Source organism: Prunus mume, linkage group LG1 (genome assembly GCF_029339155.1).
Source record: "Prunus mume cultivar Tortuosa linkage group LG1, ASM2933915v1, whole genome shotgun sequence".
Classification (NCBI taxonomy): domain Eukaryota; kingdom Viridiplantae; phylum Streptophyta; class Magnoliopsida; order Rosales; family Rosaceae; genus Prunus; species Prunus mume.
Window position 1 is genome coordinate 19,746,591 of NC_142698.1, and position 13,073 is coordinate 19,759,663.

A 13,073-nucleotide genomic window follows, 5' to 3' on the forward strand; every position below is an offset into this window, starting at 1 on the left:
ACGTACTGCAGGAATACGAACCTGAAAAAAGGTGGAAATTTGAGGAAACATAAAATAGTTCAAGGGTATTGTTGGGTAGTTCACAGTTTTGAAACTTGCTTGTCGTCTTAATGTTGCAGGCATGTTAATGCGAAGTGATAAGCTTTCAATCATGCATTATTTGTCTTCTCTACACACACAGAGAAATTATTCTGACGTACTGCAGGAATGTTTTTACGAACTTTGTGCTGAAAAAAGGTGGAAATTTGAGGAAACATCAAAACTTATTTGGCTTTCTGTGGGTCAAGTGAGAACAAGAAAAAGAATGATATATATAATATATATATATATATATATATAAAAGAAGAGAAAAAAGAGAAAGAAAACGTTCAAAATTATTCATAATACAAATTATTATGTAACATTACTTATAATTTAAAAAAGAAAAACAATAATCTGTGAGTGAGATTATTGCTTGCACCACCCATTACAACAATTAACTATCAAACCAAAAAGATACTTCTTGACTACATCGCATGTTAAGCTGCACACAAAGAAATAAAATTATCCAGTTAGGCTGACACTCCCATCTCCCTGAATATTTCCGCAACGTGAACCATGGCGTTGTCCTACATGGAATTAGCTGTGCAAGTATCTGCGACCTATATATGATTTGCCCATGCGTACGAGGGAGCAGCCAACAACATATTACCAAGAGGTTCCCTCCTTTTACAACTGCGTCTCCCAACATGTCATCAGAACAGTCTACAAGCCCATAAGCCATTCATTTGACTGAAGACCCCAGATGATCCGGTTGATGTGTACCCAAGTACAAGAGAAGTGAAACGGCACACAAATATGTGTTTCTAAAAGCAACCCTTACTCCGTGTCAACATGCTTTCTCTCGCTACATTTTGAAAGAACATCATTCCTCCCTGAGCGCATTCCCAAGGCATGAGCAAACATCCTCTTTGCTGCTCCCAAATGTTCCCTTTTGAAGTATTCCTCGTCGACACCATGTCCACTTCTTCCATTCTGAGATATACTGTTGCCACCACCCGAAATCTTGTCGCCTTGTTTTTTGGGAGTCTTCCTTTCACTTAGAGTTAAAGGTGGTGCATTGTTACTACTACGGCTGTTCTTTTTCACTTCACTGCACGAGTTCATATTTCCTTCCTTCTTAAAAGCTTCCACAAACTGGGCTCATCTTCAACCTTGTCTTGCACATTCAATTCACTAGTGTGCCCTCCCAAAACTTTGCAATCTTCATGAAGGGAATCTTGACTGGATGGATTGATTCTTTGGCCTAGGGCATGTGCTATCATCCGGCGGGCAACAACAGGGACACTACGTGGCTTCTGCTTGACAGATTCCTTTACCTCTCCCAAGTCCCTTGAAAATATTCGCTCACGAGCAGCCAAATAAGCAGCTTCTCTCTCCTCAAGTGAGTGTTGAAACGAAGGAGGTTTTTGCCTTACCACTAAAATTATAAGGAGGTTTGTCCAACACATCATCATTAACAGGGATAGGAAATAAGAACAGAAATACATCGCGCAAGTGATAAAAGGAGCGGAAATCATTACCTGGGGGAGCTTCTGTCCTCTTTAATAATAGGTGTGAAGTAGTTGGAGAATCAGGCTCATCATACTGCCACAAGATATCACCAACAAGGATGGAAGGTCTGCAACCCAAACACACTGATTACCAAAAGAAAAAACAGGGGACACTGGACCAAATTAACTCTATTAACCTAGTTAAACCACTATCATAAGCCCAATCACCATTATTCTATTGACTTTGAAATTCAGAAGGAAAAATATAATTACCATAGCTTAGTTCAGTCTGAAGCAATCTGATACCAAATATACATGCATTGTATTCTAGTGAGACAAGTTTCTCTTAGATGCCAAATATCTCAGACTATCATTAATTATTTAAGTGCAGCTCTTGTTCCCTACCTAGTCATTGAAAAAGCTTCTAGATTAGTAGTGCTTGAAGGTCTTTAAAATCACTTCCAACTGTCCCCACTAATGCCACTCTACCTTCTAAAAGAGATGCATTCAATTTTCACCTTTCTTGCCATACCATTCACCAACTAGACAATCTTCTCATATCTACACCCATTCATGGAAATGTTTATGAGTCTGACAAGTACGGATTGTGCCAGACACAAGATATATGTCTAATTACAACCAATGCATGTCCATCCCAAAATGTGAATACATGGCAACATGCAAGATTTCCATCAAAGCCTCTTAATTATAATTTGAGCATAACATCATAAATCATGATATATAAGAAAATAAGTGCAGCAAGTTAACAAAAAAAAAAAAAAAAGGATGTCAAGAAATTTCTGGGTTATGGTTTGTTAGTCTTCACATACATTGATGTCTCCGGGCATCGCTCCAAAATTAAGTGCCGGTCATCTCCTTCACCAACGGATTCATGGGAAAAGCTAGAAAAAAGCAGTATATTATTATCAACAGAAGTCAAGTACATGTGAGCTGCAACATTCTTCCACAAAAAGAAAAAAAAAAGGGAAAGATATGACAAAAAACATTCAACAAATCAACAATTAGATGATGGAAAAAAGGAAAATACCCAAAAATGTCTGCAAGACGATGCAAGAGAAGACGGTTGTATGAGTTCATGGGTTCCAACTCCAAGACCCCACTGGAACTGCACCAAATTTCACTTTTTTTTATTAGTACTCTCAGCACAGATAATGATCAGGAAACAGCTTCATAGGGTTTCAAACAAATCTTATCTCTATTGCATTATCATGAAATATATTACACTAGTCAGGGAAAAGACACAAGCAAGACAACAGTTCACTTATAGAACATGTATGATTATACCATGCCCGGTTGAACATATTTGGGAGATAGGATATAAATGCACTGCAAGGTTGATAACAGTTATTTCCAATCACTGTAAATTGATCAATGAGATGTCCCTAAAATAAAACTCTTATAGTGCAGAGCTATATTCATTCACAAGTGATGCAACTGATCCCAGATGTCTGTGGGGGTGTGGACCCCCAATTTTGGGTATCAGCCCCAAGTGGGTATCAAAATTGAGGTCAGTTAGTCGCATCACTCGTGACCATAGTAACACTCCTGCTTCATATAGTTTTAAGGATTGCACAACCTTCTGTCCAAACTAATCTCATAAGAAAGGACAATGCAACTAATATTTAGCAGTTGTCTTACATGCCTGGTATCACTCTGAAGGAAGTCCACCAAGCACTCTTCCACTGAGAGAATAAGATGCTTGCAAGAAAGATTGTCTTTGACAAGAGAAGCCAATTCCTCAACCTGCATTTTGGTTACAAGATAAGCTTATAAGTGATAGAAGTACCATTAGCTGAACCAAGAAGGTTTCTTTACATATAAACTAGCGAAGGAAATTAAATTTACACGAACTGATAGTAGGATTTGAAGCTTCAGTCGTTACAATTATGGATGGACAAATAAATAAGGGAATATAACTTTGAAGCACTAAACTTCCAAAATTTCTAACTTTCAGTTCATAGAGCAAAAAACTGAACAGAAATTTTGAAATCAGCACAACCCAGAACACCTAATTGGAGCATGACTTGAAAAACTACAAATTTTCTAAATTCAAAGTAAAAGCGAAAATCAACGGCCAACAAACACAATAAAGCTAACAAATTGCGAGAGTAAGAGAGAAGAAAACATACCATAGCGAACTGGGTCATACTCATTTTGTTGAAAAACTGAATGAAATCTCAAGAATTTCTCAGAGTCAGAGAGAGAGAGAGAGAGTCGGACGGATATCTCTCTTTCAGATTTGCTTCAACGGTGGTGCGTGTTTGGTCGTTTTTCTCTTTGTCAATCTTTCGTCGTATCGTATTTGTGTCTGTCGGAGGAGGACATTGGACAAAGGCATAGTCTTACCCATCTTAAGGTCGGCCAACATGACCAACCAACGGTAGCCTGCCACCTCGCTCTTTAATTAGCACTGCCTCAATTGCGCCGCCCCATCTTTTTTTTTTTTTTTTTAAAGCAATTAAAAATTAAGAAAGTTGAATATTGAAGCAAAACATTCAAGGATGTTTAGCTGCCTCTTGTAGAGTTTCATTTTATACGTTAATTGCAATGTTAACAGTTTACATTTGGTATGATTAAGCTCTAATTTTCCATTTAATTATGGATAAATGACGGCAACTTTTTCTTTCTTTCCCATTTTACATATTTAATTGGTAACCACAATGACAAGGAAGAACTTTAAATATGTTTAGGTTAAAAGACAAGCATGGTAACAACCACAAGCGTATAGTGAACACTTCAAACGAACAGCACCTTCCCATTCCCGGCATTGTTTGTCAGTGTTCTGTTTGCCAGCATATTCCAGACCATATTTCACTTCTCCTCCAACAAACCTTCTTTTATGCAACGGCTATTTATTTATTTATATATGTAACAAACAAAACACAACAATTAGTAAGTTGTTAGTCTGTTTCAATGACTTTTAATTAAATAGCAGTCCCAAACGAGTTCTTAATGCAAACTACGGCAAAGGAAACAAGAAAAGTCAGAAACAAGTAGGATACAGAGAAATAAAATGGTGAACAAGCTTAGGAATCTTAGGCATACTTTTTTCTTCACTTCACCTGTATAAAATTAGGAAGGAAAATTCATCCGAGTATTTATAGAGTAAACTCCATTTGATCTCAAAAACATCAAGCAATATTTTAACGTTAAGCAATGCTCTGTGAAAGTTGTCATAAAGAGGGTTAAAGGGAAATTTGATTGAGACATTTGGTTAAAACATAAGGGAAATTTGATTATTTAAAATGATCCAGAGGCTCAATGAAGCTCAACATCCCTACATTCCATGTACCGAATGGTTACTAACTGTATTATTTCCGAAAGCAAACAAATCGATCACAAATGAAAATTACAGACGAAGGCCTCTTAACAATTCCAAAAGCAATAGGAAGGAAAATGCAAGAGCGCACGAAGTTTGCTACATTTCCACAAATGGAGAGAGTTCTATAAATTATATCGCAAAGAATAATAAAGCCTTTTGCAAATTTTCATATTAACTGTTTATCCCCAATTGGAATTCGTTAGTAGTACTGAAATAATACAATATACAGTTTTGTTTGTAATCATAGTGCACAACCGCGAAGAAAAGATGAATTACATAAAAAAAAACATTTTCTAATTATCACCATCCAAGTCGAAGACCACACTTTTACCATAATCCGCAAAGCTCAGGAGCACATTGCCTTCTCCAGTAGTTCCTGCAACTCCCCAGTTTTATATGCCTCTGTAAAGAAAATAGTTTCCTCAAAGATTTCATATATATTGGAATATTTGCCAACTCTGGTCAATAACTGAACATATTCAGACGCCGAAAAATGTAGTGCGGAAGGACTTGGTATTTAATAAACAGAAAAAAGAGTATGATAGAGCAAGTAAAGGCAAACTGGGAAGAGAACACATGACTTACAAAAAAGAAGAGCCATACAAAGAAAACTATTTCCCACACCATAATAACTAAAGCCTTATGCTATCATCTCCATCACCATACTGTCATAAACTACAGACCACATCATGTTCTTATAAGACTAGTGTATTCACACGGCATGGTCACATGCAATGTCACCAATTTTTCGTACTACACTACCATTCTCCATTAATAATCCTCAATAAAACATAAAGATCAGATCTAAACATCATTTTTACTCTGTGTTTATCCTCTATTTCATTGTATTTAAATTGGTTGACTCCATGACAGAAGATGAAGATGTAGAGGTGAACTGAGTTCTCAGTTAAAATGCTTGAATGCATAGCTTTGGCAGACTTTGTTAGCAGCTCGCCTTTTATGGGAATGAAATTACGTGAAACAATGAATATAATACAAGAACTAAAATTAACTTACCGACAGTGATGTCACAGCCACCGAAAAATTCTCCTTCAACATAAAGTTGAGGAAATGTTGGCCAACTGGAATACTCCTTCAATCCCTGGCGCAATAGTTCATTTTCCAGTATGTTTATTGTTTCAAAGGGTACATTCAAGGACTTCAATATTTGTACGACAGTGTTTGAAAATCCACATTGTGGAAAATCCCTTGTTCCCTTCATAAAAAGAACCACTTTGTGTGAGGTAACAACTTTGTCCAGCGTATTCTTCAGCTCCGGAGTTAATGCTGCAGAGACAGACACACGCACACACACACACAGGGCCGGTGGGGAAGGAGGTATAGGCGAGAGAGAGAGAGAGAGAGAGTTAGTACCTTGTGAAACTTAATAAAGGTGGAGACTTTAAAAGCAATTTCACTACTATAATACAATCCCGTAAGTTTAAAATAAGGGGGGCATAAAGGTGCTCTCCTCTACCAGGTGAGCACCAATTTCTGATGAAGACCTCATTTGGTACACACTGTAGAGTAGAGACAATTGTGAACGCATATAGGAGGCAACATAACAAATCACTTGACATAATATGCCTTACTTAGATAACGGTGAACAATGGATTGGGAATTATTCGACAACCTAATGTTTACAGTTAACAGAAGTATTTACGAAACCATAGCACCAACCAAGATCCTCATGATAATTGTGAATAATTCTTAAGTGGCTATTGCACCATCCAACATCTTCTTGTTATTTCAAAAATGCCTCCAAGTTGGTTAGATGCGCCATTATCTGTTTTAAGTTTTTGCTTCCACATTTGAATTTTCGTTTCCAGTAATCATCTTACTCCCCTCCTATCAATAAATCAAAATATTGCTAGAAATGTTGCATCTTTTCATGTGAATACTGCTTTATAACAGCAGCAACACAATGGTTGACCTAAACCAGGATTGCATTCTAGTAATCATGCATTCTAGTAATCATCGTCCAACAAGGGAGCTTCCTAATTTTCGTTATATCCATTCAACCTCATCAAATTTATCCAAAATAAACATAACCCACATACGAAAACCTAGAAAATCTGCCCAGATTCGTTCGACAACAATTATCAGCGCATACCCATCAAACTGTAATACTTCTCCTCCGACATTGCAACCAACAAGATCATATCAAACTGCAGAATAAGAGCAATAAACAACAGAATAATATTGGGAGAAGGGTGAGTGATGTACCAGCAGAACAACGAAAAGAGACAGTCCTCTTATAAGAGAGCTGAGGTCCAAAAGACGAGTGATTTGAAAGAGAGAAGCTGGGAAGAGGACGGAGAGGCCTAGAGAAATAGTGAAGGTGGAGTGAAGTGGGTGTATTTATGGGTGCTTTGTTCACAGCGAAAGAGGCAGACAGTGGTGTTATGGTTATTGAGTTGAAGGCCCCAACAGACCACATCTTTGGAGAATTGCTTTCTTCAACACTCACACTTTCTCCCTGCTCTGTGTCTCGCTCTGCTCTCTAATATTTTTTCCAAGAAGAGGCAGCCACAAATATATAAGAAGGCTGTTCTCCAATCACTGAGGACGAATTCGAGCTCGGTGATGAAGACGTGTAGCCGGTGCTCAGATGAGTTTTATTGTTGCGATTAATTAATTTTGAGATTTTCTATTTAAACCCCAACTTCTCTTAGTTCACCCTAACTTTTAATTTAAAATTTCACAATTTCTAAAAAAAACCCCAATATCCTCCTCCCAAAGTACTCTTAAATACACCCCAATCTGAAAAAATAAGAAAGAAAAGAAATTTTCTATTTAAACCCCACAAGCTATCCTTAGAGGAGGAATATATACAGCTTTGGGGAGATCATGCTGGAAATTTTAAGCAATGGCAGGTTGATGAAGTCAAGATCAAGCATACAGAGTAAGTAAGGGAAGTTGTTATGAGAGAAATTTACAATGAGAATGAAGTTGGTACGAACGTTCCGATGCGAGAAGAGATAAAACTGGTATTTGAGGTGCTACACTTTGCACTAGGAGTAGGCCATCTGATCGGCCATCAATGGAGAATACATTGAAGCTTTTATCATAGTGGAAAAGAAACAAGAAAAATTACCCAACTATTGAAGTTGCAGCAATAGGACTATGATTTTAAATGCACACTAGAATGCTAGAAGTGATAATAATATTACTGTTCCTAGCAGAAAAAAAAAACACAAACAAACGCAAATCCGAAATTTAATATTTTATAGAGAAAGAGAACAGTTTTAACAAAACATTAGGTATTTTAAAAAAAACAAAACAAAAAAAACAAAACAAAAGCAATCAACAAAGGGAAGAGAATAAGATTATTACAGCCAAACAATTAACAAGTCTTTCCATTAACTCCCACGTAGATTTTAAAGAGACATGCTCTTCAATGTTCTACGTCTCTGGCAATACGATGTAGAAGAGTTTGTATTTTTCTAAAACTTAATATGAAAAGTGGTGGGATGTATGAAGTGTGTGTATAGATGTACTAGAGTTAAGTATTAAGTTGGATGTCTTTTTACACAATAATAAAACTTACAGCTTAATGATTTAAGTATTTAGGTGAACAAAGAGAAGTGTAGGGTTTAAATAGAAAATCTCTTAATTTTTAGGATAAGAAATATTAAATAGAAAAGGCTAAATTGTTGCTAGTTAATAAAATATGGAACAGGAAAAAAGCCAATAAAATGTTTTATTAGGTAAAATTTGTGAAAAACACAAATGAAAAATTAGACCATTACAATATTTTAATATTATTTATTTATTATTTATAATATATTTTATTTTTATTTAATAATATATGAAAAATACGTGAATTGTGTTTATATTATTGAAAATTTTATAAAAAATACGTGTATTAAATGTGAAGAATACATATGTACATGTATTAAAAGTGAATCTTTTGATTTTCAAAAACGTGTATTTTACCCCCATCAAAATGCAAAAATTCATTGATGAACCCTAAAATGCGAGAATTCATAAATTCATAACTGAAACCTCAAAATTCATTACATGGTTGTGTGATTTGTTGGGCTGTATCCAATTTTCCACTTGTCTTTTATTCTAGAAAAAGTATGACAAGGTCCATAGCGTATATCGATCTATAATTTTTTAATTCTTGGGTGGCTGACATTAGTGAATCCTTCTTCTTTTTTTTTCCTCTCAGATTCAATCGAAGAACAAGCGGCATTTCAGATCAACAACCCTCTCCATGGTTTTCTATTGAGATCAATCGGAGGAAAAATTGTTATTGAAGAACTTTGTGAACACAGGAACATACAACTTTGGACGTATGAAGGCGATTTTCTTTCTGGAAAGTTGCTCGGAAAGTTAGCCAATTCGCTTGTCATTTTGAAAGAAAATTCTTGATTCCCAGCAAGAAAGCAACTGGTAAAACAATTGATATACATTAAAATTGAATTACAAGAAGTGATGAAGAAGACTATTCTTGTGCAAGCTTGGTTTGATTTGTTGAAATGCCAATCCCCAGCAAAGAAAGATCTTGTCGAAGCAAATCTGCATTTTTGAAATGTAGACCAATGATACCAATTTCCTTTGCAGCTTCTACATTTCTCATACTGTGATGCAACCAATGAACCAAGATAATAATTAATTAGTATGTGAAGTTAACTCATTCATTGTCTACAAACTATATCGATCATAATACCAAAGTTCTAAGAATAAATTAAAGTACAAAAAAGAACCTGAAACTGCAGATGCAATCATGCAACATGAATTGGAACCATGAATATAAGGTGTTTATATCTCCGAGTTTTAAAACCTTCAAAACTCGCATAACCCAAAATCTTGAATTCAACTTTTATACTGGTAGGTTGCAACATTGAATCTTGGCCACACACACTAAGCCCAACTGGGTGCTTTAGATAAACTTAAATGACCAACTAATTGAATTTCTGCAAGAACATTAATGCAATGAAAACTGTGTCATAAATGGCAATCCTATATTCAGATTACACAAGGAAGCAAACCTGTCGTCGATGAAGATACAGCTTGCTGGATCAACTTTTAGAAGTCTTTCAACTTCCAAATAGAATTCAGGATCAGGCTTCCTCTTCCCTGAAGAAAAAAAGTGCACAGGCAGAGCATTGAGACATTCATGTGGCTGTGCTTGTGCAACTACAGATGGAAGAGAATCCTAAAAGTAAAATGCAAACACTTAACGTACCACTTATACATGAACAGAACGTCCAAGACAAATATTTTGAGATTTTTAATTTGTCCTCAATCATCTTGTACCTAACAAAACAAAATTTCCTGAATAAAATGATAAACTGCTTCACTTAATAAGAAAACTTGATATATAAATTTTCATCTAACCAGATGGGATAGTTTGTGAAGGCATGCATCTCATAGTTGTTATCTTTCAATGCATGAAGCAATTCTTCTATGCCTTCAACATAAGAATATCCCTTTCTCATGCAATCTTTTAGGCCTGCAAAGATAAATGAAGTACTTTCCTGTAAGATTCGGAAGGAAGAGCATATTATACGAGAACACATTTTACCACTCTGATATCATGTCAAAGTACAGACTTAAGTGCTTCAATCTACCCAGTTCAATAAGACTAACAACACAATATTTCGGAAGTCACTGAAAAGTAATTTTGACGAGGGCTTCAGAGATAATAAAAGAAACAAAAGAAATTAACAATTCCACAATGCAGTGCCAAATATTAGAGGATTGATTAGTATATGTCATAATTTTGGAATCAATATGAGGTATCTACATTATGTTGCACAGAAGTTTCACACAAGCAAATTCCGCACTGCATGTACCATTGTTCTTTTCACTATCAGTATCAACCTTCATAAAGCAAGAAAAAGAATCATTTGCACAAACGATAACAGCAGAAAAATGAAGCAACATGAAGAAAAGTCATTTTCTAGTGACATGAAGTACATTCTTACTCGCTCAGACTTCTAAGGACTGAGTTAAAGTCTTATGAACGAGGTAGTGTTTGAAATACATGACAGCAGAGATGACTGGAAAAATGTACCCCAAAAGCTTACATCTTCAATTTTTTTTTAAAGTAAGAAATTCCAACTAACCTTCCAAATCTAGAGGCCTTCCATCAGTAAAGAACTTTCTCGCTAGCTCCATCTGGTGGCAAAATGATTTGTCATACAGCAATTTGACATGCTATAGCATGGAATAAAAATTCATATTTTGAACGTATAATTTTGTTTGCTTCCGTTAAATAGAACAAAATTATGCATTTTCACTTGAGAGTTCAAAAAGCAATATCTTTCAAAGATCGTCAGAAGCCAAATTACCAAATGAATATTACATTTTTCTGTTCAAAGTTGTTAACTGAAAAGTTCAAAACAGGCAGTGATACCATATATTCATTTTTACTTGCAGATGGGGATGGGACCCGTCACCCATAGGTAAGACTTAATAGTCTTAGTAAACATAATTCCAGGTATACCTCATCAATAATCCCCTTTTCAAACTCAATCCACGCAGTTGGGTGCTTGCATTCTATAAGTTCTTCGAAAGACATTCTGGACATGAAATATCACTTTGATTAGCTGGGACTTACAAATAAAACAGAAAAAGAATTCTAGCAAGTTGAATATATATATATATATATATATATATTCCAATTTCCTTTAAACAGATTCAATTTTCTGATGTTTCCAATAAAATGGTTATGCAGCAGCTAGCCAATGAATGAACCATACGCCATATTGAAAGTCCAAAACCAGTGAGAGTATATCAATTTCTCTTCTTTTATTGTCTTATATCTAATCAACAAGAAGCAGAGGCAACCCAATTGAAGGAAATGACAAAAGAAAAGAAATTGAGTTTGGGTACCTGAAGAAGGCAGGGACGTCATGGTAAAAAGGGTCGCGAACAACGGTGTCCATGATGTCGAAGAGGAGTATGGGAAGCTTTTGAGTGGTCGTATGGGTATGAAAAGAGACATTGTGGGGAGAGAGAGCCATTCTTGTTGATGTTGATGTTGATGTTGGTGTTGCTGTGGAACGAAATTGAAGTGAGCAGCCGTGCCTTAGACTTACCGGGAAAGGGATCGCGGGTAGTTTCAAGAACAGAGCCATGAACAATCTGTCTCTCCCTCACCATCTCTCAATCCCTGACTTGTTTCATTGAGATTCCATATTTATTTTTTGTTTAATGTTTTACAATATTAAAAAAATAATAATAATAATAAATAAAAAGCCATCCTCCTCCGTCGATTACTGTTACGATGTGTCACACTTATGCATGCGAGAGATTCACATTTTCTTTTCTTTTATTTGTTTTGGGAAATTGGGTAAAATACTATCCACGCACGCACGGCCAAACTTATAGACCAAATACTATCCACCCAAAAATTATTGGTAAAATATTATCATTTATAAAAAATAAAAAAATTGGGTTTGTATTGTTGTAGGCCTTTTTGAAAAATAAAAATAAAAATAAGTTGCCATTAGAAGCCCAATTATTGAAAACATGTTTAATCATTTTGGGCCGACTTCAGTACAAAAACATGTTTAATCAGCTCGGATTGTCTGAAGCCCAACCTTAATTAGAGCACCCAATACCAGATAAAACTTGGGCTCGCCCAAAAACATGAATCTATCAAATTCTATTCGGGTCAGGTTTGATTCTACCAGATTCATTCATAAATCGGTTGTCATAAAAATGTATGATAAATATTTTTATGCAAAAAAATTGGGAATACAGGGCTGGTATGGGGAATAGTCCTCGATAGGAATGGGGATGGGAATTTTCAAACCTATTAAACGGGGATTGGTTCGGGGACTGGGGCAGGGATGGATAGCGGAGACGAGGATGGTATTGTCATCCCCGACCCCTACCCGATCCATTGTCATCCCTAACTCCCCCACAACTGCAACTTAACTCTCCCCACCCATTATCTTCCTCTCTCCCAAGCCAAGCCCATTAAAACCCACCACCAATCGACTAATGATATATCTCCCTTCCTCCAATACAACAAAATCATGGACAACCTCCACCTGACACCGAGTCAATTAACTCTCCACCTTCACAACAACTGATAACGCTCCCATAACCCACACTCTCACCCAAACCATACCCACCTTCTTTGTGATGACGAGGATAGGAAGAAGGTTTTTTGTTTTAAAAATAAGGTTAATGACCTAAATGGTCTCCCAACTATTGCTCAAATATCATTTTGG

At 36.0% G+C, this 13,073-nt stretch overlaps 2 protein-coding genes and 1 pseudogene across 4 annotated transcripts; all 3 read right to left on the reverse strand.

Annotated features, from left to right (window-relative positions):
* Nucleotides 1-356: 356 nt before the first annotated feature.
* LOC103318769 (uncharacterized) lies at nucleotides 357-3,891 on the reverse strand (annotated as a pseudogene). The gene is made up of 6 exons (XR_016123858.1): nucleotides 3,683-3,891; nucleotides 3,196-3,296; nucleotides 2,581-2,658; nucleotides 2,363-2,434; nucleotides 1,563-1,660; nucleotides 357-1,459 (listed from the first exon to the last, which is right to left on the reverse strand). The product of XR_016123858.1 is annotated as an uncharacterized LOC103318769 (transcript).
* Nucleotides 3,892-5,004: 1,113 nt separating this feature from the next.
* Nucleotides 5,005-7,479, reverse strand: CXIP1 (CAX interacting protein 1). The gene is made up of 3 exons (XM_008220207.2): nucleotides 7,102-7,479; nucleotides 5,893-6,162; nucleotides 5,005-5,277 (listed from the first exon to the last, which is right to left on the reverse strand). The coding sequence occupies exons 1-3, from the start codon at nucleotides 7,313-7,315 to the stop codon at nucleotides 5,222-5,224; spliced, it is 540 nt and encodes a 179-aa protein (XP_008218429.1). The 5' UTR covers nucleotides 7,316-7,479; the 3' UTR covers nucleotides 5,005-5,221.
* A 1,596-nt stretch (nucleotides 7,480-9,075) lies between these two features.
* FHY1 (Haloacid dehalogenase-like hydrolase (HAD) superfamily protein) lies at nucleotides 9,076-12,140 on the reverse strand. 2 transcript variants are annotated; one of them, XM_089044238.1, is made up of 7 exons: nucleotides 11,725-12,140; nucleotides 11,336-11,411; nucleotides 10,956-11,007; nucleotides 10,225-10,339; nucleotides 10,073-10,143; nucleotides 9,876-9,963; nucleotides 9,076-9,402 (listed from the first exon to the last, which is right to left on the reverse strand). In XM_089044238.1, the coding sequence occupies exons 1-7, from the start codon at nucleotides 11,967-11,969 to the stop codon at nucleotides 9,078-9,080; spliced, it is 972 nt and encodes a 323-aa protein (XP_088900364.1). In that variant the 5' UTR covers nucleotides 11,970-12,140; the 3' UTR covers nucleotides 9,076-9,077. The 2 variants fall into 2 exon arrangements, with proteins under 2 accessions (XP_088900364.1, XP_016649444.2); XM_016793958.2 differs by having other exon boundaries at nucleotides 9,217-9,464; nucleotides 11,725-12,128.
* Between the last annotated feature and the right edge of the window lie 933 nt (nucleotides 12,141-13,073).